This window comes from Alternaria ventricosa, assembly GCF_023758065.1.
Source record: "Alternaria ventricosa strain BMP 2768 chromosome Unknown scaffold_9, whole genome shotgun sequence".
Classification (NCBI taxonomy): domain Eukaryota; kingdom Fungi; phylum Ascomycota; class Dothideomycetes; order Pleosporales; family Pleosporaceae; genus Alternaria; species Alternaria ventricosa.
In genome coordinates this window covers 715,672-740,981 of record NW_026055689.1, presented here as the reverse complement: position 1 = coordinate 740,981, position 25,310 = coordinate 715,672, and the positions used below count along the sequence as shown (strand labels likewise).

The 25,310-nt window shown below is 53.3% G+C and overlaps 9 protein-coding genes across 9 annotated transcripts; 3 read left to right on the top strand and 6 right to left on the bottom strand.

The window, feature by feature from the left end:
• Positions 1–1,935: 1,935 nt before the first annotated feature.
• On the bottom strand, positions 1,936–5,481 carry J4E93_005914 (uncharacterized protein; the record flags this gene model as incomplete). The annotated part of the gene is made up of 1 exon (XM_049343832.1): positions 1,936–5,481. One exon carries the CDS (start codon positions 5,479–5,481, stop codon positions 1,936–1,938), a length of 3,546 nt encoding a protein of 1,181 aa, XP_049199065.1.
• A 1,085-nt stretch (positions 5,482–6,566) lies between these two features.
• On the bottom strand, positions 6,567–8,936 carry J4E93_005913 (uncharacterized protein; the record flags this gene model as incomplete). The annotated part of the gene is made up of 4 exons (XM_049343831.1): positions 6,567–6,648; positions 6,722–7,619; positions 7,694–8,330; positions 8,517–8,936. 4 exons carry the CDS (start codon positions 8,934–8,936, stop codon positions 6,567–6,569), a joined length of 2,037 nt encoding a protein of 678 aa, XP_049199064.1.
• Positions 8,937–9,468: 532 nt separating this feature from the next.
• Positions 9,469–11,643, bottom strand: J4E93_005912 (uncharacterized protein; the record flags this gene model as incomplete). The annotated part of the gene is made up of 1 exon (XM_049343830.1): positions 9,469–11,643. The coding sequence occupies one exon, from the start codon at positions 11,641–11,643 to the stop codon at positions 9,469–9,471; it is 2,175 nt and encodes a 724-aa protein (XP_049199063.1).
• Positions 11,644–11,980: 337 nt separating this feature from the next.
• On the bottom strand, positions 11,981–13,242 carry J4E93_005911 (uncharacterized protein; the record flags this gene model as incomplete). Its single annotated transcript, XM_049343829.1, has 2 exons — positions 11,981–12,802; positions 12,886–13,242. The coding sequence occupies 2 exons, from the start codon at positions 13,240–13,242 to the stop codon at positions 11,981–11,983; spliced, it is 1,179 nt and encodes a 392-aa protein (XP_049199062.1).
• Positions 13,243–13,463: 221 nt separating this feature from the next.
• On the bottom strand, positions 13,464–15,379 carry J4E93_005910 (uncharacterized protein; the record flags this gene model as incomplete). Its single annotated transcript, XM_049343828.1, has 3 exons — positions 13,464–14,562; positions 14,615–14,903; positions 14,965–15,379. 3 exons carry the CDS (start codon positions 15,377–15,379, stop codon positions 13,464–13,466), a joined length of 1,803 nt encoding a protein of 600 aa, XP_049199061.1.
• Positions 15,380–15,895: 516 nt separating this feature from the next.
• J4E93_005909 (uncharacterized protein) lies at positions 15,896–17,529 on the top strand (the record flags this gene model as incomplete). Its single annotated transcript, XM_049343827.1, has 5 exons — positions 15,896–15,943; positions 16,007–16,025; positions 16,084–16,240; positions 16,287–17,265; positions 17,317–17,529. The coding sequence occupies 5 exons, from the start codon at positions 15,896–15,898 to the stop codon at positions 17,527–17,529; spliced, it is 1,416 nt and encodes a 471-aa protein (XP_049199060.1).
• A 483-nt stretch (positions 17,530–18,012) lies between these two features.
• Positions 18,013–20,982, top strand: J4E93_005908 (uncharacterized protein; the record flags this gene model as incomplete). The annotated part of the gene is made up of 2 exons (XM_049343826.1): positions 18,013–18,588; positions 18,634–20,982. 2 exons carry the CDS (start codon positions 18,013–18,015, stop codon positions 20,980–20,982), a joined length of 2,925 nt encoding a protein of 974 aa, XP_049199059.1.
• Positions 20,983–22,680: 1,698 nt separating this feature from the next.
• J4E93_005907 (uncharacterized protein) lies at positions 22,681–23,642 on the bottom strand (the record flags this gene model as incomplete). The annotated part of the gene is made up of 2 exons (XM_049343825.1): positions 22,681–23,169; positions 23,217–23,642. 2 exons carry the CDS (start codon positions 23,640–23,642, stop codon positions 22,681–22,683), a joined length of 915 nt encoding a protein of 304 aa, XP_049199058.1.
• Positions 23,643–23,818: 176 nt separating this feature from the next.
• On the top strand, positions 23,819–24,352 carry J4E93_005906 (uncharacterized protein; the record flags this gene model as incomplete). Its single annotated transcript, XM_049343824.1, has 1 exon — positions 23,819–24,352. One exon carries the CDS (start codon positions 23,819–23,821, stop codon positions 24,350–24,352), a length of 534 nt encoding a protein of 177 aa, XP_049199057.1.
• Positions 24,353–25,310: the final 958 nt, after the last annotated feature.

Sequence of the window (25,310 nt, the reverse complement as noted above, 5' to 3'; positions counted from 1 at the left end):
CAGCAACATGGCTCCATTGCGCACGCCATCACAGGAAGAATCGTTTTCTACTGCGGGTTCTTCTCTTGCTGTCCGCCATGGTGTGCAGTCTACTCGTCCAACAGCCACCATTCACGACCTCGTATGTATATGTTGCACGATCAGTTCCCATCGAAAGTTGCTCATGCTGCGCAGAACAAAACCTGCTCAAAGACTCACGCCGCTGCCGCGGTTTACAATGGGCTTCTTTCAGCGACGCAGATCTATATGCACGAACTCGCAGTTGAACACATCAAATTATTAGAAGAGAAGGACGCAACTATCGCAGATCTAGAGCTCGAAGTCCACGAACTGAAAACGCAGAACAAGGATCTCTCATGCAGTCTGAACAAAGAGGGCAACAACCGGAAAGTGGCGGTCGCATGTATCGAAAATCTCACCAGACAGCATGAAGTCCAAGGCAAGAGAATCACGACGCTAAACAGTAGGGTTGCTGAGCTCGAGAGTGAGTTGGCTCAAGAGAAAGACAAACACATCGCAGATGAAGGCGCAAACGAGAAGTTGCGTAGTATCACGGAAAAGTGCGCCGAGATTGCAAGGCTTGTGGGGGGGTCATCAGTAGATGAGAGGAGTTATACTTGTGCTACTGGCTGAAAGGACAAAAGCAAGATGCGAATTGCAACCCGGGATGCTGAGTACCAGGGTATATGCGCAGACGGATATCAAGATTTCATACAAGGTCGTCGATGTATAGATTGAAGCCCCAATCTCACTTTCACTTTCGCCTCCGCCATCATACCGCCATTACAGACCCCGTCCACTCCGTTCGCAGCATCTCAACCTAACTTCTGCCTTCTCCCAGAGCTGCAGCCTAAACATGATCTCTTATACCTCGTCTCCCGAAAATACTGCAATCTCCCAGAAATGTCGAACAACCGCTCGCCCTCGTATGCGCAATGGTAGCGACAAGACAAAACAATCGCGGTCGCAATCCATCTTTTCGAGAGTTTTTCCCCCGTCGCGATATCCGCCCACGTGCGCCGACAAGCACCGTGAGTGAATAAAAGAGGTACTTCGAGGAAACATACTGATAAGCCACAAGTCACCTTCTATAGCGCACGCTGCTGCAGCGAGATCGTCACTCACCGCGCTGATCAAAGAACTAAGGGCGCAGGAGCGAGAGGTTCTCAGTCTAAGCAGCGCGCTCGATAAAGAGCGGTTGGAGCATGAGAAGCATATTGAAGACCTAAAAACAACTCACGCGAAAGAGCTCGCGACCTTCAATGAGCATCACGATCGCCAACTTGCGCAGATCGAAGTGCGTCAAGCTGTGGTGTGTGATGAAACAACCAAGGCCAAACGAGTTGTTGCGAGTCCTCGAACGGCAGCGGAGGTCAACATCGGAAGCCGAAGTGGAGAAGACGAAAGAAGAGGCGAAGATGAGAGCTCTTTGGCAAGAGACTAGAATCCATGAACTGGAGCGTGAGAACGACCAAGTCAAGCACCAACTGGCAAACTTGCAGAGGGATTCACAATGGAAGAACTGGATGAAGACGATAATGTCATAATACCTGCCCGTCCTCCCGGCGAGTCCGACTCAAACCCCCGAAGGGGTGAGTCAAGGTCTCAAACCGGGAGGACTAAGACAAGAGTAAAAAGCTAGCTACAAGAAAGGAAACGTATACAAAACAAAGTACAACAAGAACGATGCAGCGAATGCAGACCCATGGGTATCGTCGCGATAAACACCAAATCAAAACCAAGGCTAACCCCAAAACTCCAATGCTCAAAAAGGTGATGAGAGCCAAAATAAACGCCCAGTACCCAAGATGCATCTTCCCATGCTCTCGAGTTGTCGCTGAAAAACCAAATGCGCAACACCGTGTCGTGTGGAATCGTAAATGCGAAGTCGTGTCTTTTTCTTCCTCCCCTTCTAGTCGATAGAGTATCTTAGAATTACACCGCAATGAAGGACAAGTCGTCGTAATCATCGGAGAGCATGGACAGGTGGACAAAGTCCTCCTCGGCTTGCTCCAAAGCCACCTTATGACTGTGTGCGCGCTCCTCCCAGCCTAGGCTGATGCCACTGAGTTCGATAGCCGACATCTTAGGTCGGCCAGCACCATGTGCGTTCGAGATTTGATATGTTGGGTTCTCCTCGAGCACTGGGCTTGATGGCTCAAAAACGATGAACTCATCATCGTCATCGAGGTAAAGTCTCTCATAGAATTGCCTCCAATCTTTTTCGACATGCTTGTAAGTGGCCAGACTGATCAACGTCTGGCGCACGTTCCATTTGAATGCCCAGTCGTTTTCGCGCTTGCGCAGCCAATGGTTCTCATTATCGAGAGCTTCGAGCATAGTCTTGAGCTTGCTGAGATGAGCGAACGGGTCATCCTCCTCCAGAGGTTGCTCGACTGGAGCAGCAATGGTCTCCATGGCGTGTCCTGCGTCGTTTTGCGCATGCTCGTCGGCATTGGCCAAGCGCTCTTTCAAAGCCTCAATCTCCATCATCTGGGATCGGTTCAGAGCCTGAAGATCCATGATCTTATCATGACGCGTCGTGAGCTCTTCTTGGAGAGCCTCGAGACCTTCGGTCTTGCTGGTAGCATCCTTGATCTTGGCCATGAGGTGCTCGATTTCGAGCTCTTTGGTAGCGATGACTTGCTCTCGCTCGTGGATCTTCAAGACAGTGGCACGATGCTCAACGGTGAGAGTTTGCAGCTGGCGCACAGCCTCGTCGTCCTTCTTTCGTCCCGCCTCAACCTCCTTCGCCTTCTGAGCCCAGGGCGTAGGTCCGTGCTCGATCTCGATGGCTTTTGATAGTATGCCAACTTGGTCGGCCCACGAATTCAGGTGCATAGTAATAGTGTTCAGATGGGCAAACATGAAAGCATAATTCTGATCGACATCGAGATTATCGATGTTGTCTTTGATCGCGCGGAGCTCATGAGTAGGGATTGGATCGGTGTCGGATAGGCTGGTGCACTTCGCAACCTCCTCGATCAGACTGCGAACGAAAGCGGCAAGGGTTCCAGCAGCCGATGCCAGCTTTTCGTCGTATCTGAAAGCGTCCTCGAAATCATATGGCCGTTCAGGATACATACCATCCTGAACCAGAGCCTTCAGAGTCCGCAGCAACCTGACCGCAGCCGTGGATGTAGCCTGCAAAGTATCTACTGGCTCGTTGAAATGGATGAGCATCTTTGCGCACTCCTCGCGTATGCTCTCGGGCACTTTCTCTAGGACAAAGTGTGCCAGATCGTAAATGTAGAGGATATAGTTTATCCTTGCGTGGAGCGATGTCGCAATGGAGAGGAAGTCTCCCTCTGGTCGTGCAGCAAGGACCTCTTGGTGGCTTGACAGGATTGCTTCATGTGTCTTGGTCGATCGCTCCAGGGACCCAGCAAATTCTTCAAAGTTGAGTGTGTCTGCCTTGAGAGCGTTGAGGCCTTGATCAAGAACCTGCTCTACCGAGATCAATTCTTGGTACGTCGGGCCAAAATTGGCAAATTCGGGAAGTGACAGGCCACGAATGGCAGACCAAAGACGGTTGCTTCCGTCTTTAAGAACCTCCAAGTGAACTATGGACTCTTCACAGACGAGTCTAGAGACGGCATCGTCCAATCGACCGCCATTGCTCATGTGACGACAGGTGCTCCTCAACACATTGACAAGCAGTTTGGATTTCCCAGCGATCCTTTCTGTTGCGAGGTAGGCTTGAAGAGACTCGCTCCGAGTGAACTCCTTGGACTCTGTCTCGTTCCAAATCTCGAGCTTTTCTGCGAGCTGATCTGCCTTGAGCGATACCAGCGAAGATTCAATTTCTCGTGTGGTCGACAACACAGTGGCTGCACGCAGTTGGCGGTTGAGGTCCATCACTTCGTTGAAACGGCCGGTGGTGTCCTTGACTTGGGCTTCCGTCATAGTCTTGGAAGACTCAGCGTCGGCCATTTTGGTTTGTAGGTCCATGACGAGGTCTCGGAACTTGGAGATCAAAGACTCCTGGTCGGCGATGATGTTGGTTTGTTCGGTGATCTGGCGTACTTGCTCAGCGAGCTCGTTGTTCTTAGCGTCAAGCTCTGCAAGCATGTCGTCTTCTTGCTCAAGGTGTTGAGCTTCTAGCTCGTCGTTGAGTTCCCGTAGGTTCTCAAGATCTTGTACGACCAGATCCTGCTCCGCGATTCTATCTTGGAGATTCTGGTTTTGTTGGGTCAACTCCTCGACCATCTCCTCCCATTCATTGGCAGCGTCCAACTGTTGTTTCAAGTGGTCGACAAGGTTCTCGGATACAGAGAGACGTTCTTGGAGATTTGCGTTGTCTTGTCGGTAGTACTCAAGCTGTGCGACGTCGCCCTCGAGCCCGAGAATGTGTGCCTTGAAGTCTTGTTCCCGCTCCTCTGTCATCTCCTTCAGAGTGATCAACGCCTGTCGCATGCGATCATTCTCGTGTTGGAGACGGTAGTATCCAGCCTCTTGCTTCTGATCCTCGGACATTTCTGTTGTGAAGAGGTCGGCCTCATCGCGAAGAATATCCAGCTCCAGTGTCTGCTCTTCCAGGCGCTTGCGCAACGACTCGATTTCTGCCTCGGCTTGATCCGCCCTCTCCTCGGCCATCTCCTTGTCCACCAAGGCATCCTCCAAGTCCACCTCGTGGTCCTGGTGTGATCTGTTGAGAGTTTGTTGTTCCAACTGAAGTGTGTTCACTCTATCTTTCAGCTCCTGTATCTCGGTGTATTGAGCTTGACACTTGTTCTGGAGCCGCTGGATGATGCCGCTGTAGCGCTCCTTCTCGTCGCGAACCTGGGCGTATTCTCTGAGTCGCTCTTGATCTTCCGCGTGTTGCTTCTCGAGATGCCTAATCTTGGTGTGCAGATTGTCGACGTTGTTATCCCGACTTGCTTTCCCAGCATTGCTTGTGACTGAAGATGCAAGACTCGGTCTTGAGGTTGATGGTGTAGGACGAGAAGGTTCGGGACGAGGAGGTTCTGCGCGGGAGGATTCGGGTCGAGAGAATGGGGCGCGAGATGATTCAGCGGCAGAGTTACTTGACGTGCTCGCCACGCTGGCCTTGCGGATTGGACCACGCGAAGGCGGTTGTGATGTTGAGGGAGCTGCGACTGACTGCCGCTTGCTCAATGTGGTTGTCCTTGTAGTGGTTGTAGGCTTAGGGGCAACCACGCTTGATGGGCGGGCTCTGGGTGTGGTGGGTGGTGCCTTTGTTTTGGAGACCGCTCGTGGAGTAGGAGGAGCCGGTGCGGGGGCTGCCTCAGAGAGGATGCTGACAATGCTAGTGTCGCGGATGAACAGCCCGTGGAGAGGTGCGCAAGTGAAGTAACGCTCTCCGCGTACGGAGCCATCGTTCTTGCCATCAGCAGTTGGGAGTTCTATTCCCACAAATCGCCCCTCTGAGACGTGTATGGGGCCTAGGTAGCGGACGATGCCGTCTACACCGCCAGAAGTCTCGACCGTCTGGCCGAGCTTGAGATTGAGGGTAGTCATGGCTGCTGGAGACTACCCAGGAGCAATGCTGAGAGTGTGGAGAGAAGCAGTGGCAGACAGCGTGGTGACTGAGTGCAGTGTGGTTACCTGACGCGACGCGTCGAGAAGCAGCTGCGCGTGAGGGGGAGAGCAATTGCGAACAATTGACTCAGCTGAAGTGTGGAGAGTGCAGAGCAGAAGAAGAAGCAGATACGCAGCAATGCAGTAGCAGCGGCTTGAGAGTGTTGTGGTTGTGGAAAGTGGCATGGGGCAGCTGCAGAAAGTGTGGTGTACAGGTGAGTAGGGAGGAGCGAGGTGGCCAGCTTTTACGTGAGGGCTGGCTTGGCGCGGCGATGGCTCGGATCAAGGCGCTAAACCTCGGACGCGTCTCGGATGAGCTGCTGTTCGCGCTAATGGACCCTGAGAGGCGGGAGCACCCGACGCTAGCCCATCTGAGCGCGTTTGAGCGCGCTCAACCGCGACTTTCTTTTTAACATGACGCCCATGAGGCCACCTGCGCCCTTTCCCAGCCACCATATACACACATGGGGTAAGCCTTGAGGCAGTTTCCACCCGGACATGCCCGACCTCGCCCCTCGACGCGTCTGAGTTTTGCTGCCGCGTACATTCCGTGCCACGCCTCTTGCGATGTGTAGCATGATGATGCTGTCTATGGGAGTTGTTCCTTTCACACTTGATGTTCCTCTATGATCATACCGCCACCTATTTACTGTTTTTACTGAGTGTTCATGCGCGTCGTGCGTCCACATGTGCAAGATGCCTTCTACACCTGCGCGCTACATCACTCTCAAGCTACTGCTGCCACCTTCTGCCTCAACATCGCAGATGCAAAGCCCTTAGTATCATGCATGTCACCGCCATGCGTGCACCATTTGCATATAGATGCATCCGTATCTAATCAGCATTGGATGTATGTATGCATTATCTTGTGATATATCACGCGGTGAGCTTACGAAGCTATGCCCTCTCGTTGCAGTGCGCCATTTCATATATTCCATGCAAGATATGATATAACTACGCACAGAACCGCGGCTACCACATATCAGCGCCCATTAAACTTGTTCGACCACATGCATCCACATCCGTTACCGCGAAGCTTCCAACTCCCTGATCCTTTGCTCAATGTCCGGAACAGCTCTGAGCTGCAGGTCGATGTCTTCCTTCTCACTATCAAAATGTTAGCGCGTATTCTCGCATACTCCAAAAAGCTCACAGACACCCCAAATGGAAAGGAACTTACTCTTCAAGCACCGCCCTCCTCTCCGCATCCAGCCCTCCAAAGTAGAAGCCACCTTGGCCGTCAAACTGCAGGATCCTAGTATGGTACCTCCAAAGACTTCTCCGGTGACTGACTGTCATAAGGGTGATACCCAGTCTCTTCGCTTCCTCATACATCACCCGCTCTACCTCCAGTGTCACAGAGCTCGTGCATTCGTCCAGGATAGCATACCGGGGTTTATGGTAGAAAAGCCGCGCCATGGCGACGCGTTGCTGGAGACCCCCGGAAAGCACGTCTTCCCATTGCGCTTCAGCGTCGAAGCCGCCGGGGCGGTCGATGAGGGATTCTAGGTTCAGGGTCTCGAGAATCGAAAGGATGTCGTTGTCGGTAATGGATTTAGAGTGCATGTCATGTAGCGAGTCTGGGTAGATGATCTGTTGACGCAGCGTTCCGCGCGAGAGGTACGGACGTTGGGGGATGTAGAAGATGTCTTCGAACGGTGGCTTTCGTACTTTGCCGCCGTATACAGGCCAGAGGCCGCCTAGAATGCGGAACAGACTGCTCTTTCCGCAGCCGTTGGGTCCCACGATGAGGAGATGGTCTCCCGGCTTTACACTGAAGGAAAGCTTGCGCACGAGCACATCGCCGTTTGGAGATACTATAGGCACGTCGATGAACTCTATATCCGTGCCTTCGGTTACAGTGCCGCGACCGCGTAGAACGGATGCGTTCTCCTCGGTGTCGGCGGAAGAAACGAGCTTCTTCTCAAAATGACCAGCTTGTATGTCGTCGATTACGTCGAGGAGGGTTGAAACGCGTGAAGTGTAGCCGGCGAGCTCGGTGATCTCCTTGTACGAGAACATGACGCGACCGAAAGCGTCGCTAGACATAAGGAGCATTCGCCGGTTGGTGACGAAGCCTGTTGTAGTAACACTTGTCAGTAATCATCCTCCTCGCAATATGAAACAAGGACTGCGGATTCTGAGTACTCACTTTCCGTCCGATCTCCCATAGTCATACCGCCTGTTCCCGGCACCTTGAAGAACACTGGCACACTGCAGAGCAGCAATCCCAGCGCACCCCAAAAGTACTTTATCACAAAGTCCTCCATGACTCCGTGGTAGAATCTCCTCCTCAATATCCGGTTGACATGCTTGATCAGCGTGAAGTATCCCTTATCCAAGGTATCCTTCTCCGCCTCATGTCCCGCATACAGTGCCACCTCCTCGCTCCAATCGATCAACCTAGAGTGCTGAAACCTGAATTCGCCCTCCAACCTCGCCTCATCCGCTACGTATTTGCCAAACGGAGGGGTAAGCGCCCTCATGACGTTGGCCGAGATCTGAACCAGAAGGCTCATGAAGAATAGGCCTTCGCCACCGACGCTGCGCGAGAGCGAGTAGTTGTAGATTATGATGTCTAGTACCGGTTTCGCAAGATTCGAATAGAGTTCGGCGAGCGAATTGGAGAATTTGGAGACGTCGACGGTTATGAGTTGGTCGGCGTTTGCGATGCGATCGTCAAGTGCGGAAAGCGTGTAGAAGGTCATCTGCGAGAGGTATTTGGAGTGGATATGGTTCGTGAGACGCGTCCGATATTGGAGGGAGAGTTTGCACTGGTGGTACGAGAGCTGGGTCTGTTAGCATGTCTTCGGTCGCCCGTTGGCGGCTGCGGCCTTGCCGTCTCGCTCTCTGGTGGGAGGACAGGAAGTCTGACATACCATACTGTTCGTGAATGTTGCTGGCACGGCCACAGCCATCCACCAAACCAGTCCCAGGAGGAACTCCCTTCCTTTCCCTCGTACAAGCGCACTAACCAGTCTTCCGTCCAACTCCGCGACGTACAGACTGATCATCGTCCTCAACACCAGAAACACACTATGTCCGATCAAGAGCCTGAACTCTTTGCTCTTCCACCCAGGTATACATATCTTCAGTAGCCGCAGCAGGTTCTTGAAGAACTCCCTGTTCAGCTCAACCTTCTTCCTCCCCGTTGCCTCACCCTCGCCTGCTGTCGTCTTATCCGCTGTTTTGGAGGCACGCCGTATTGAAGCGGCCTTCTGCTCGGCAATGGCATTCCGTATGCGGTTTATGAGCGCGACGAAGAGGGTGAGGTAGACGGCGCGTGATATGCGTGTTCGGTGCTGGAGGTACAGGCGTGTGAGGTCGTTGACTATGGCTTTGGCAGACGCGCTCGTGAGGCGGTGGGAAGAGAGCGGTTTCGAAAAGACAGCCATGGCTATCGTGGACGAGGCATTGGTCTTATGCGAGAGATTGACGCTGTGCGTAGAGCAGCGTGGCGTAACGGTTCGTGGTGGCTGATCTCAGTACATACGCAGTGTTGTGGAATGCGTAGTATCGTGGCCTGGCCAGTTACATATGCCGTCGCGATAAGCTAGCGAGATGCAATATACTGCGCGCGCCGGTTGTGATGTTTGGTAGATCAGCACGTCGCAGAAGGTGTCGCCTGTAAGCCTCACCTGCGACATGTGAACGAATGCCTCGGCTTCCCCACAAATCGACTAACCGCATTGGGACTTAAGCTGGGGAAAGCTTTCACATGAACGAATGGAGCACATGCAATTACGATGATGGACCGGATTTTGCAGCTGATTTTGTATGCTACGAAACAAAACACCAGCTTTTGCGACCTGTTCTTCAAACATAGAGCCTTCACCGAATGAGACCTGATGATCCGCAATTTCCCTAGTTAATGTACAAAAACCTTGACCCGAAAGTCCCTCACAAAACTCATATGAGTGTTGCGCATTACTTCGTATCCTTGAAGTCACCCGTATGCTTCTTAGCCGTCTTCTCCGCTCCATATTCCGGAGCCACCTTCCCCGGTAGACCCTTCACGAACCCACCGATATCGAGGCCCTTCATCTTCTGCTGCGTGACCTGCATCCAGCTTTGCTCTTGCTTCTTTTCGACAGCCTGCTCCAGCTCCACCTTCTCCTTCTCTTCGTCACCTTCTCCCTTGCTACCTTCATTCTTTGCCCTCTCCTCCTCTTCCTTCTTCTTCTCCTTTGCCAGATCAGCCTCTGCACGCTCTACTTCTTCGATGTCGACGTCTTCGAAGCCGATCTTGCGAAGTATGGAACCTGTGATGAAGCGGTATTGGAGATGACCGTCGACAAGATCGCTGACGTCAACGTTCTGAACGCCGTGTACACCGACGACGGGCTGCAGACCCGCGACGCCAAGTTGCATAGAGGATGTGCGGTAGAGGAAGCCAAGGATGTAGTCGGACTTGGAGAAGACGTTGACACAACGGCCACTCACTACGGAACGAACACGCCGCCAATCAGCGACATCTGAAGGGCATGGAGCGCCGACGAGGACGACGTTCTCAACAAGTCCAAAAGCTTTGCGCTCGGCCAGCTTCTCAAGGCAGGAAAAGATCAAGCGTGCGCCGAGAGAGTAGCCAACAAGAGTGACTGGTCGTTCGCCTTGGACTTTGTTGATCAATGCATCTGCAAGGACCTCACCAGCCTTTTCGGCGCGATATTTGGCTTTCGAAAACGGGTTGTCCAGCAAAGTCGCGATCTTCAGCAAGCCCAGTGGCCACATTGCAGCCGTCATCGCAGCGAAGACAGTCTGCTCGATGATCTTCTTCTTTGCGTAACCCCAAGCAGCACTAGTCACGAATGTCTCGAGGCTGTGTCCGAGCTTGAGCAGCGCTTCCAGCTCCCAACGAAGTGCGAAGCCTTCTGTCCCCGTACTGATATATCTCCATGGCTTTGATACTTCTTCAGGGTCGCGCAGCCAACCGGAGACAGCGATAGCGACACGTAGGCGACGAGACTCGTTGTCCTGTTTCCTTGGATCCTGAGTACGGTGAATTGGGATGAATGCGAAGTCCTCGACTTGTCGGGCGTAGTCGTCCATGGCCCGTCCAGTCATCTTCGCACCATACGCACCGAACAGCCCGCCAACAAGAACGGAAGAACCAGCAAGAGTACCCAGATATCCTGCGGCTGCAGTAGCACCCAGACCGATCCCACCCATGACACTTCCAACGCCCGCCGCAAGGAGCGGTGCAGCAAGCCCGCCAGTGACACCGATCAACGCAGCACCAGCAACACCAGCAAGGCCGACCTTCCATCTACGAGCATTCTGCGATTTCTCGGCCGCTTCCTTGGTCTCGGCATCAGCATTCAGTTGCTGAGATGCTGCCTCCAAAAGACCTTGGGCAACAGTCTCCTCATCTTTCTTCAGGACGGCTCTACTCAGCCCGAGTGAACTTGTGAGGTAAAGATTCAGGACGCGAGAATGTGCTGAGTAGTGCTCCAGGCTCAGAAGTATGAGCACCAGCGAATGCAGTATGAGTGCTCGTTTGCTCTCTTCCAATTGAGTGAGGGCGTTGGGAACAGGTGGATAAAGCTCGTTGAACATTTTGTCCTCGTCTTCATCCTTCTCATCGAGCTTCGAAATGCTCTTCAGACCAGTCTCGGATTTCTTCTTGATTTGTTCAACTTTCTTGTCTTCGACCTGACGTGTCTGCTCTTTGGCCTTTTCTTTCGAGTTGACTACCTCGCCGATTCTGCTGATGACGCTACCTCGCCAACCATCAAAATACTTCAGCATCTCCTGCTTCAACTCTTGCACTTCAGGCTGTGCGAGCTCCTTCCTCGCATCTTCTTCGCGAGCCTGCCTTTCTTTCTTGATCTTATCTTCCTTGGCAACATCGACATCGTCGAGGTTGGAAGGCGCATCTTGCAGTATCTCCTCCTCTGATTTAGCAGTCTTGGAGTCGATTGGAAATTCCTCGGCGGTAAAGGTATCGACCAGGGACTGTCGCATGGATGCGGTGATGGTCGCTATCAAGAAGGTCAGATCCGCGCATTGGTCTGCATCGAGAAGCGTGGTAAGCGACGTTTCGTCCTTGTCCTCAGACTTGGAATGACCCAAGGAGGTCAACTTAGACGCCCAACCCGACATGATTGTAGGATAAGAAGGCTCTGAAGTCAGTGTTGTGGTTGTGCAGTGGACGTCCAGGGGCATCTACTTGAACTGAGCAGGGTAAGGTGTCGCTGCCTGGGTATGACGTATAGTGGGGCAAGAGCCGCGAACGGTCCAGTGTCATACTAATGTCGAAGATCAGCCGGACTTCCGCTGTCCAAACTAGAGTTCCCTTGCATTACAGGCTGCTCTAGATGACCTAGGTGAACATCACCTGACAGAGAAGAGTATCATGCTCATGCGCACCAACACCGTGATTCTGATACACACTCACATATAAAGTTCATTGCACTGAGGTTCCGATTTGACTACCATCTTACGAACCTACTCTACCGGTAGGAATCGGCGGCGCATTCCTTCCTCCCACCAGAAAGTTCCTCGCACTCAAAAACACACCCTTGACAGCCCTGATGTCGTTTTTCAGAACCTCGATCTGGTCATTCTGTGCAGTGCTACTTTGACCAGACCAGTTATAGGTGGCTCCATAGCGGCCCATGCCAGGGTAGTATTGGTTCTGGTAGTCCATCTCAGTCAGGTATGAAGTCAAGTCTGACACCTTCGTCCGCAATCCATCCCTTGATTTGCCGTCGTTGGTACGGTTCGTGTCGAGCTCTTCAAGATGTGACTTTATAATCTTGAGGCGGTTTTCGTGCGCTGTTACGGTGGGGTGTGGGTCTGTAGAGGTAGACGGTCGGCGGGAAAGGTTGGGTGTGGTTTGGGTGCCGTAGTCGCGATGGTAAAGCTCAGTGGGATCGGTGTCTGCCTCTGAGATATCATCTGCAGCATCTGTAACCGCCTTTACTTTGCTAGCAGGATCCACGGACACTGCCTTCTCCAGTCTTGAGTTCAGCTCCTTCAACTGTTCTTGCGTATGCGATGCGAAATCCTGTCTTGATTCGGCGAGGGTGTGTGTCATGGGCGCAACGATCCACCTTGCAAGTCCATACATGCTCGCCATCAAGCCTCCTGTTACGTATGCGGTGGTTACGAGGCGCTGAGTGGTTATGAGTGGTGGTGGCTTCTCGGTATTCGCGAGGAACTCTGGGTAGGTGACGATCGGGGGTATTTCGCGGGGCTGAATGATGACTTCGCGAGGCTGAGATGTGACTTCGGGTGCCTCGGTCGGCTTTGGCGGTGTCTGTATATGTTAGTATCTTTCTTCTACGAGACTGTCGATGGCCTGGGCTTCATGCGCTCCAACTGTAGGGTGTCTGCACTCACTGTTGACCACGACCGCTCTCCAGCTGCTTCGAGCTCTGTATTCGTGCTCTCTTGTGGCTCTTGACCCAGCAGTGTCTCGATGTCCTCGGGGCTCACACCCTTTGACTGCAGGAACGCGACCTTCTTTTCGCGCGGCGCATCGCGGATTGTATCATCCTCAAGAAAGCGCGACGCCTGATCTAGTAGCTCTGGGCTTTCTGATGGCTGCTCTTCCTTGTCATCTCTCTCAACGTCGTCTTCGGTTGGTGTTGGGGCTTCGACAGCGTGTTGCGCGCGCGCTTCTTCGGGCTCGGATGACGTTGCAGCGTTATCGGCAGAGGCACGTTGCCATTCGGGTATCGCGGGCTTATTGGCCATATTATTCGAATTGCAGAATCGCTTTGAAGTGGTATCAGATGTTGTGGACGCGAGATGAAGGCAGGGGCGGTATTGAGCGTGATGATGGATTGCTCGGGAAAGATGGCTGGACCGAGGCAAGAGCCCCAGATCCCGCCTTTCCTCTTTAGTCACGCGCTGAGCATCAGGCATCTTTTGAACACTCGAATCACCTCTTGATCTGCTATCTTATATTTACATTTCTAGAAACCCGTCTCGGTGTTTCCTTCACCCATACTCTTGCTGCCTGAGCTGCCACTCTGGATCGCTCCCAAAATGCCATCAATGTATCCAGCGCCAGACCATTTCTGGTGGGTGAGCACATCACAACCCAGCTCCTTCTCCCTTGCTTGTACCAGCTTGACGTACGCAAGCATACCCTCGTCCTTGAATGCCCTACTTAGTTCGCAGGTGATCGTGGCAGTAGAGTGTACTCCGGCAAGCGAGATGAGCTGGAAGACGAATCCGTGTTTCGCCAGATCCCAGACAAATGACTTGAGCGCTTCTTCGGAGAAGCCTTGGCCCATCCAGTTGAAGCTGGGAGAGAGGTTATATACGAACTTCTTGTCAGGATGGACCGCACGAATCTCGCCGGCGAACCTGGCAGCTTCTTGCACGTTCGGGTCGCCCGTCTCGACCCAGAGAAGATCTGCGTATGGAGCGTATTCCTTACCGCGCTTGGTTGCGGCAGCGACGCCGGCTTTGTAATGGTAGAAGCCCTCACGTGTACGGGGAATATCCCAGTTGAAGTACACAGGTGTTTTGGTGTACTTCTCTGCGACTTTCCGGCGCTTGAGAAGAGAGTAGTCCGGGTTCTGCTTGGTCTCGTCGAGGTATGAGTCGATTGTTGATTGGGACGCACTTTCTTTCTCGAGGTGCTGGACCACGGCCTCGTCGAACGTTACGAGCTTGTGTTTCTTCACCCACGCAGCCTCGTATTGGTCGATTTCTTTGCCTGGTGCGCCAGCTGCCTCCATATTCTGTAGTGTTTCGGCGAGGGGCTCGGTGTCTTCTGTGACGCCCTTGATGAATTCGTGGTCTCGCACATCGACCGCACTGGAGATGAGCTTGCCGCTCTCCGAATCAGTGCGCGCAATGACAAGGTTCTCGCAGCCCATCATGTCCCATTGGAATCGTGCGGCTACCAGGCGGTTGATGTGGTCGCCGACTGGTACGAGGATCTTGCCTGCAAGATGTCCGCATTTCTTTCCGCCGTGAAGTTGGTCTTCGAAATGAACACCCGCGGCTCCGTTCTCGGCGAACAGCTTCGCCAGCTTGATGACTGCGGAGAGACCTCCGTGACTGATACACGTTAATTCCTTGATAACGTGCTTTTCCAATCGTGGAAACGTACCCAGTGTCACCATCAGCAATGATTGGCCTCATGTAGTCCAGGTAAGGTGTCTTTGCCCTCTCCTCTGCACTCATCTTCCTCCTTGCGTCCCAGTTCTTGCGATCGTGTAATTGCTGAGCCTTGAACAGCCGCTGGACTTGGTTCGGTACGGTATTATATGGGTAGTCGCCAAAATCGGCGGAGACTTCGTTCGTGGAGGTCAAGACGGAGGAGCACGCCCATCCGGAAACGTAGAGGACTTCTTGGTTCGCAGCTTGTTGAGACATTTGGATGGGGTCAATTGCGCCCACTGGAGTTTGAAAACACATGATCAGCCATTGTACTATCTATGGAGGCTAGGATAAACGCACTGGTGTGTACGGGCTCGCCCTTGGCTGCCCTCTCTTCGAGAAGGTTAAACAGCTTCCGTGCCATTAGCGAGCTGGGGTATGACTGCTGAAGCGCTCCCCGCTTGCTCACGACATCTTCCGCAGAATATGGGCGCTTGATGCCCTTGTACCGCGGTGACGCCCACCAGTCCTTGACGGCTTGTACCTGCTCCTCGAAGAGCGCATCCTCCGCCTGGCCCGCTTTCGAAGCTTCGGGGAGCAGCTGGAAGGAATCGCCAGGGAGCGCTGACGATACTGGAGGGTCTACATTCTTGAGTGTCGAGCTCGACATGCGAATTGCCGTGGTGGAGAGTGGGCGTAGGAGTTGTGGTGTTCGGCTCGCTATTTTCGACGATCGGCCCTGGCGCGCGATGGAGCGCGATACTGTGCGTAGCATGTTGGAGGTGTATGTGTGGATGAGACCCCAGCCAGCAGAATCCCTCTGTGTATCTTAGTAGGATGGCGGCGGAGTCAGTTGGTAATCAGGTACGGAAAAGTATCCGTAATTCGGAGGGAATCAGGTGACGACGTTCGCCACAGACGCCTTTTTCAATTTTGACCCAATCCTTCGTCGCGTAGGCAGATAGCGATGGCTCGCATGAAAAAGTGCGTCCGGCGTCGTGTTTGCGGTAACGTTTCTCCAGGGATGCGCGTGGCCGACGTCACTACCGAGGTATGTAGCCCACGTCTAGCCGTCCAGCTGCCCCTCGGTCCATCATTCGACGCTGCACTCGCATCAACGGACCACGCGTGCCTGGCGCATCATAGCTGCATTACCGAGAGTTGCCGTCAACATTTCTCTGCTAGCTGCTCGTGAAGTTTGTAACGCTATCATCGTGTTCTTGAATTCTGCATTCCGTGTGTTGAAGAGTGATACTCCCGTCCCCCGCATCTACCCCACGTAAAGCTAGCTATGGCATTGAGCGCACGATCAGCTTCCCGAGCTCTACGGGCCGCCAAGGTGAGCTTCAAAAGTTATACGACAGCATATACAAGACATTGAGAGCTGACAAACGCTTTGCAGGCGCGTCCTTTTATTTCTGGTATGCCATTGGGTCACCTAATCCAGCCGCCATCGTCCTAACGCGTTGTTTGCTACAGTGCAAGCATGCAGCTACTCTTCCTCCTCTGAGCCGGATCTCAAGGAGACGTTCAAGAAGGTTCTGCCCGCAAAGCGCGAACTCCTCAAGAAGGTCAAGGCACATGCCGACAAGAAGCTCGGCGATGTCAAGGTTGAGAATGCGCTCGGTGGCATGAGGTATGAGCCCAGAATATACCTAGAAACGTGCTCTGACAGTATGAAGGGGTCTTAAGGCCATGGTTTGGGAAGGCTCAGTTCTTGATGCGAACGAGGGCATTCGATTCCACGGCAAGACCATCAAAGACTGCCAAAAGGAGCTGCCCAAGGGCACTTCCGGCACTGAGATGCTTCCTGAGGCCATGTTCTGGCTGCTCCTCACAGGCGAAGTACCATCAGTATCACAAACTCGCGCACTCTCGCGGGAGCTCGCGGAGAAGGGCCAGATTCCTAAATTTGTCGAGAAGATGCTGGATGACTTCCCCAAAGATCTCCACCCGATGACACAGTTCGCATGCGCCGTCTCAGCATTGAACTACGAGTCCAAGTTCGCGAAAGCCTACGAGAAGGGCATTAACAAAGCCGACTACTGGGAGCCTACTTTCGACGATTGCATCAGTCTACTCGCCAAACTACCTACCATCGCCGCGAAGATCTACCAGAACGCATACTGTGGCGGAGGCGCTCTCCCGAACGAGATTGACCTGAACCAAGATTGGTCGTACAATTTTGCTGCTATGTTGGGCAAGCCAGGCAAGGAGAACGAGGGCTTCCAAGACCTTCTCCGGTTGTACCTTGCTCTGCACGGTGACCACGAGGGTGGTAACGTCTCCGCACACGCAACACACTTGGTCGGATCTGCGCTCAGCGATCCTTTCCTGAGCTACAGTGCTGGGCTTCAAGGACTCGCAGGACCCTTGCACGGTTTGGCTGCGCAAGAGGTGCTGCGTTTCATCCTTGACATGCAGAAGGTCGTTGGTGAGAAGTTCACCGAGAAGGATGTAAATGAGTTCCTCTGGAGCGTCCTCAAGTCTGGACGTGTTATCCCTGGTTACGGACACGCAGTGCTCAGGAAGCCCGACCCGCGATTCGAAGCTCTGATGGACTTTGCCAACGCACGACCCGAGATTGCGGCAGACCCAGTTTACCAGCTGGTCAAGAAGAACTCTGAGGTTGCGCCGGATGTCCTCAAGGAGCATGGGAAGGTAAGATGGCATATCTCGATCAACTTATACCGTTACTGACCTGTTTTGTAGACCAAGAACCCCTTCCCGAACGTCGACTCGTCGTCTGGTGTTCTCTTCCACCACTTCGGCTTCAAGGAGACGCTCTACTACACAGCGACCTTCGGTGTCAGTCGTGGTCTGGGCCCGCTTGCACAGCTGATCTGGGACAGGGCACTGGGTCTGCCTATCGAGCGCCCCAAGTCGATCAACCTGCAGGGTATACTGGACCAGGTCGGCGCATAAGCGTCGAAGGTCATAGGCGTGTTGGAGAGGATGTGAAGTTAGAAGCGACAAACCAGATAGTTGGGAAATGTAGCCATGAATTCAAACATTTATGCAAACAATATCAACGTGGTTTGGTGAAGGGTGGATGATGGGCAATCAGAAGGCCCGTCTGGACGCAAGCGCGGGCGGGAGTCGACCCACGAGATCGGCACCTAGTCAGGGACGAGACGCCATCGCGCGCAAGCCAGCCCGGTGAAACATTCGCCTTGAACCACGACTCTCGCTGTGTACGCTGTGTCTTCTGTCCTGCAGAAACATCATTTGCATCCTCTTTACTTGATGCATCACGGTCCCGTGATTGCCGAGTTATCGCATTCAATGCTAGCCTCAACATCATAGAGCTTCACGCTCGCGCCGTCATCGATAGCCTAGCCGTTTGAGCCGCGAACGACACAACACCACCCACCTCTTCCTTTAAAGCAGGCCCCGGCTCCGACCAAGATGCCGCCCTACGAAGTTCACGAAATGCGCCGTGGCAAGTACGCCAAGCTCGACAACCCCGTCGACGACGATGTCGAGACCCCGACGCGCTTCTCCTCCGAATCCAACGGGACGCTAGAAGATCTTGAAGAACACGACCCACTCGCATTCGACAGCAAGATCAGGCGCAAAAAGAGTGCCGGTGACCTCAAGGTCCGGAAAGCGTCCTACAGAGACACCGAGGACGCGGCCCCATTCCCCATACAGCAAAGGAAGGCGCGCTGTGCGCCAGGACGGTGCTGCTGCTGGCTGCTGGTCTTCGTCGCCGCCACCGTCTTGATACTCGCTTCGGGTGGTATATGGGCATACAAGGTCTCTGTGCCTGAGGATGGGCTGAGTCCGCCGTGGTACCCCTCGCCAAAGGGTGGCACCGACAAGGCATGGGAGGACAGCTACAAGAGAGCTGCGGACCTGGTCAAGCAGATGACGCTGCCTGAGAAGGTCAACATTACAACGGGCACAGGCTGGAGCATGGATCTCTGCGTCGGCCAGACTGGGCGCGTAGACAGGCTGAAGTTCCCCAGCTTGTGTCTACAGGTACGTACACTCCGCATGTCTCCAGGACTAAACTAATGTATTCAGGATGGTCCATTGGGTATTCGATTCGCCGATAACATCACCGCATTCCCTGCCGGTATCACCACCGGCGCGACCTGGTCCAAGGAACTCATGTACCTACGTGGAAAGGCCCACGGCCAAGAAGCACGCCTCAAGGGCGTCAACGTCCTGCTGGGTCCTGCCATGGGTCCTCTCGGGAGATTGCCAGCTGGTGGTCGCGTCTGGGAGGGTTTCGGTTCAGATCCCGTTCTACAGGGCATTGCAGCTGCCCAAACCATCAAGGGCATCCAGGACGAGGGCGTCATGGCTACCGCGAAGCATTATGTCGCCAATGAACAAGAGCACTTCAGACAAGCATGGGAGTGGGGCCTCCCAAACGCGATATCGAGCAACATCGACGACCGCACACTCCACGAGATCTACGCATGGCCCTTCGCCGACTCCGTCAAAGCTGGAGTGACCAGTGTCATGTGTTCGTACAACCAGGTCAATTCCAGTTATGCCTGCCAAAACTCTAAGCTGCTCAATGGAGTCTTGAAAGATGAGCTCGGTTTCCAGGGCTTCATTCAGAGTGACTGGCTAGCACAACGTTCAGGCGTGGCTAGTGCTCTTGCGGGCTTGGACATGACCATGCCTGGAGATGGCTTAAGATGGGCCAAGGGCAACAGCTTATGGGGCCCTGAGCTCACCCGTGCGGTTCTTAATGGAAGCGTGCCAATTGAGCGTGTCGACGATATGGTTACTCGCGTTGTGGCATCTTGGTATCAGGTCGGCCAGGACAAGTGGGAAAACGACGGACCAAACTTCTCTTCGTGGACCAACGACAGGGTTGGCAAGCTTCACGAGGGCAGCCCATCGGACCACGAGACAGGCATCGTAAACCAGTACGTCAACGCGCAAGGAGAAGGGAAAGAAGCCCACGGACACCTAGTACGTCGCGTCGCAGCCGAAGGTACCGTCTTGGTGAAGAACGAGGGCAAGATGCTGCCTCTGGACCGAAAGGGCTGGAAGACTGGCGGCAAGGCCAAGACGAAGTTCCGTGTTGGTGTCTTTGGTGAAGATGCACGTCTCCCTCATGAGGGAATCAACCACTGCGCTGATCAGAGCTGCAACGAAGGTACATTAGCCTCAGGATGGGGTTCTGGCGCGGTCAACTTCTCGTATCTAGTGGAGCCTATGTCCGCCATTCGAGACGCGTTCGACAACGAGACTGTTTACGTCACCGATTGGCTAGAAAACAAGCTGCCTAGCCAGAAGGAGATTCTCGTCGATCAGGACCTCTGCATTGTCTTCGCCAACGCCGACGCCGGAGAGGGCTACCAGCACTATGAAGGCATTCGTGGTGACAGGAATGACCTTAATCTGCAAAAGGGCGGCGACAAGCTAATTCAGGATGTTGCTAAAGACTGCGGAGAAGGCATGGGCGATGTCGTGGTTGTCATTCACACTGTTGGGCCTGTCATCCTGGAGAAGTTCATCGACATCATGAATGTCAGAGCCGTCATTATCGCCAATCTTCCAGGTACCGAGTCTGGTAACGCCATCGTAGACGTACTCTTCGGTGACGTCAACCCATCTGGACGTCTACCTTACACAATCGCCAAGAAGGAAGACGACTACGGCCCAGGCAGCAAGATCAAGTATCTTCCCACCCCGAAGGATGGTCTGGCGCCTCAGCAGGACTTCTCCGAAGGTCTCTACATTGACTACCGTCACTTCGACAAGCAGAACATCGCCCCGCGATTCGAGTTTGGCTACGGTCTTTCGTACACAGACTTCAAGCTGTCGTCCCTCCTCATCGAAGAAAAGGGTGCCAAAACGCCTCTTCCCAAGCCTCGACCTGACGGCCTGACTCCACCAAGCTATTCTACCGACCTACCAGATCCCAAATCTGTGCTGTTCCCTGAGGGCTTCAACCAGGTCGAGCGATTCATCTACCCATGGCTAGATTCCGTAAAGGGTATCAAGAAATCCGACCCCATAACCCCCGCACCACCATCTCCTCTTAGCCAAGCAGGCGGTGGCCCAGGTGGCAACCCTGATCTTTACACCACGCTCCTGACTGTATCGGCGTCACTGGAAAACGCCGGACCCGTCGATGGCGCATCAGTAGTCCAGCTCTACATTTCTTTCCCCCAAAACTACAAGGACCACGAGACGGGTGAGCCCGTTGACTTCCCTGTTCGTGTGCTGCGCGGCTTTGAGAAGATTCACCTTGAGAAGAACGCAGGCAAGCTGGTGCAGTTTGATGTGACGAGAAGGGATTTGAGTTATTGGGATGTCAAGAGGCAGAACTGGGTGTTGCCTAGTGGCGAGTTTGGTATTAGTGTGGGTTTCTCAAGCCGAGATCTGCCTTTGGAGGGGAAGTGGTAAACTGGTATTTTCTTGGATAGAAGGGCACTTGGTCTGGTGTTTGGTGTTATGTCTGTGTCGGTTGCTGATATCCCATATATACAATCTATTGCTGATGTCTCTTGTACTATTAACTCCACTTTATAGTTCACTCTTTCCCGGACCAACTTGTCCTTCCATCGGCCTGCGCCCTCTAGCAAACAGAATCGTGCGCCACAGCTTCTTGCCACCGAACTCCATGTAGTTCTTCTCTTTCATCGTGATGACATCCACATCCACGAAGCCAGCTTCCGTGAAGAACTGCTTTACGCCGTCGATAGTAAAGTGCGGAACCACTATCGAGGCATTCATCTTCTGCCGGAACTCGGTGTTGCTTTCGCCAACATCGTGCTTCTTCTCAGAGTCATGGTGGTGATGATGCCCGTGGTGATGCCCATGCCCGTGAGATCCAGAACCCTTCTCCTCCCCACTCCCATGATGATGATGACCATGACCATGAACAGCATGATTCCCCTCACTCCCCTCAATCATACTCCCATCCTCCGCCGCCAAAAGATCCCCTCCCTCCAGAAAATCATTAATAACCAACACACCACCCGGCCTCAACCTCTCCTTCAACTGCCTCGCCGCAAACACCACATCCTCAAAATGATGGAACCCAAACCCCACAGTCGCGATATCGAAATCCCAAAACCGCTCTCCGGAAAGCGCTTCAGGGTTAGGGTCAGACTTGTCGAAAAGGTCGCCTACAACGGCATGGACTACGTCTTCGGAGAGCCCGGCGTCGCGTGCGCGTGTGTTGTATGTGGAGACCATGTTGGGCGATATGTCGATGCCTTGGGTGGACGTCACGTAAGGGCCAAAGACTCGTGTCATAAGGCCGGTTCCGCATGCGTAGTCTAAAAGACGGACTGGTTGAGTGGTGGAATCTGTGAAGGGGATGCCTACCCATGAGAGGTCGGAGCGTAGAGTGGTTGCTACTCGGTCGTTGACGACTTTGAACCAGGGTTTACTGTCGTAGGAGTCGGATATGGCACTGTGGGACTTATCAGCACAAGTTCTTGTTTATCTATCAACTTTCATGCGAAGGGTGTGGCGTACTCAAAGTACCGGCGGTTGGCTTCTGCGTAGCTCATCTTGGATGGTGGGTTGTGGTGAGGGGTAGTTTTGGTATTTCGGTAGTTGTAATGCAGTCTTGATGGGTATATAGGATATTTTGAAGGTGCAATAGGTAATGTTTGGAAAGTTTGGAGAAGATGCAATGCTCCTTTTGTATGTTGAAGATGGTTGCGAAGATGGAAGCAAAGTCGCCGATCTGCGTCGGAGACATATACGCGCTAAGCCTCTATTGGTGGAGCATCACCAAAATGGGATTGGAAAACACAGTATATGGCATTATGTTACCGGATATCACAACATGCAAAGAAAGAAGTACGAATCCAGGGTTTTGCGTACACATAAGCTAATTTGATGGCTCGGTGGATGCACAATTGGCTGAACGTCGCTTATTCTACATCTGAGCTATGGAGACTAGTCGACGGAGACATTATCATATGGCTCCGCACAATATAGAGAAGCAACCACTCATCGTGGACTCGAATCCGCTGTCGCGATAGACATAACATGAGTCATATCCGTTTGCGACAGAGCAGAACTCTCGTTGTATTCAACACAGGCATTCTTGTCGATGCGCATGTGTCTGTGTTGTGCCATGTTTTATCAGGAGAATATCCCTTCCATGCTGTCTATATTCTCTGGTGCTGATGAATCATTGTCTTCTCGAGAGACTTGGTTTTGCAGAGCTTGTTGCCGCGCAAGGCCTTCTTCTCTTTTCCGCCGTTTCCTCGCGTCCGCATCTTCCCAATCTGGCTTGGATCCACTTGTCGTCGTCGGTTCGTACGCCTCCAAGAGGGCCTTGCGAAACCGGCTTATGCGATCGAAGTTGATGTTGAATCGCTCGTTTGCGATATTTACTAGTGTTCGGAGATACCGCTCGTCCACCAAGGCAACATTGCGGCCATCACCATCTTGATACCCAATGATGGAGTCGAATGAATAACCAGCTGACCGGACAGCCACCATGGGGTTTGACTCTGCTGTCTTCGCTGACCCTAGACTCACAGCGCCACTCTCACGGAACCCGGCAGCTAAGGCAGCAGTGAGGACACCTTGGGCATGATCCATCGATGCACTCAGGACGTGGAGTATCTGTGCCACGTCAGACCATGTCAACGTGCTATGACGACTGAAGATACCATAGGTTCAAATTTAAGATGAATGTACCTGCTGGATACGCTAGGTGTTCCCTCCGTTGCTTCAGCCTTCCCCAAGCCAAACTTTGACATGATGTCACCTGTTGCTTCGTGTGGCCCGAGTGGGGTGTGTGAGATGAACAGCCATGCACCCCCACCACCTTTTCCGCCTGGTCCAGCGCGTGAAGTCTCGCCTTCAGGCAATGCATCTGGTACTTCATTGTCTGATTTGCGCCCTTCCAAAAACACACTGATGCGCCCCGAACAGCTGCTAGTGGTGACTAGTCCTGGGAGACTGTTGATCTCGCCGATTAATCCTCGGATGGGCGCATCGACGGACCCCTTTGGCGACAGATCATGGTACTCGCCATCTGGAGCGTCCAGTTGTTCCAAGATCTTTTGCTTGCGAGCTTCGAAGCGTGTCGGCATGTCAGTCGGGCGTGCTTTCTGGCTGGGGTGGAAACGTGACAACGCGCTGTATTTTCGCGTTCGAGTGCGTCATCGATGGTCTGTGCGCGCGTCATCTTCCAAGCAACCGCGAAGGCACCTGCAATGACAACTGAGTACCGCGCCTATCACTTTCCCAAATTGCATTGCTCGACATAATGCCACGTAAAGCCACTAAAAGCGAAAGTGCCCCCAGGAGCACTTCCAAACGTCCTGCACCGGAGGTTCCAGCACGGCAATCTAAAAGAGCACGGGCTACCGCAAGGAAGTCTTACGTCGAGCCCGAAAGCGACACGGATAGCGAGGAGAAGAAACCCAAGACAGCAGCGGCGCCCGAAGATGACGAGGATGACGATGTAGCTTCTGACTTCGAGGAACATAGCGACAAGGATGCATCGTCGGAATCTGAGCACGATGAAACCGCCAGTGACGAGGACCTTGAGGGCAAGCGAGCAGCTCCTAGAGGGCGCGGAACCAAGAGCCTTGCCATACACAAGAAGGCCGCTGATGAGAAAGAGCTATGGAAACCCGGTGCGAAGCTCGCACCAGGAACGCAACTGATCATCAAGAAACCAAAGGCTCGAGATGCAGGCGACACGCCGTACTTGGATCACACAATCCACCCAAATACAATGCTGTTCCTCAAGGACTTGACGGCTAACAACGACCGCCAATGGCTGAAGCGTGAGTAGTGGTTGACTCTGTTTCACGTGGAACGGCGCGATCGGACCGCTAGCTGACGTCTATATCGTAGTCCATGACCCTGACTTTAGAGTTTCATGCCAGGATTTTACGACTTTTGCGGAGGAGGTATCCGAGAAGATCATCGAGGCAGATGAGACCATCCCAGAGCTGCCTGTCAAAGATGTAGTGAGTGTTTCCGATTGGATTGTCGCAGTGCGATTTACTAAAATGCGCAGATCTACCGGATTTACAGAGGTGAGCCCGAAGTGTGGTCTTAGCTGGGTTATGCTCACAATAGAAAGACATTCGATTCTCGAAAGATCCAACCCCGTACAAGGTGAGTGAATACATCGACCTGCCACGCTAGGGTGGGGTCATGCCCTTGAAGCCGTGTCACGAAGTCGAAAGACACAGCATGCTGCCGAATCATCATGGCGCTATGGCATCTACTCTGCGCTCCGAAGAATAGCTTCATCATGATGCCCTTTCATGGCTACGTATAAAGCAGGCTGACCTGATCTAGACTTACTTTTCTGCGGCCTGGTCAAGAACTGTAAGTGTCACATCGGTACAAGCTTATGTGAGACCCACACTGACATTGTACACGACGTGCAGGGACGCAAGGGACCTTACGCACACTACTACATTCAAGTGCAACCCAACGGTGGTAGCTTCGTAGGTATGTTCTATTCTCCTCTCCTTCGTCTTCGCGGAGACACCCGAGCTGCGAGCTGTCGTGGAACTCAAGCGCAGTGCGAAGTGACCTCGTGGCCACCGCATTGCTTCTTTCGACTCCATGTGCATAAAGTATGCAAGTGTACCCAATGCTCGTCACCACGACATCTGCTACGAGCCTCGGCTCTACGACGACTGTTGTCGTGTGGTCGACCTTGCGCTCCTGACCATGTGTCGCATTATACGACTGCAGGCCCGGAGACGACAATGTATCGCCATGTGGTGAGATTG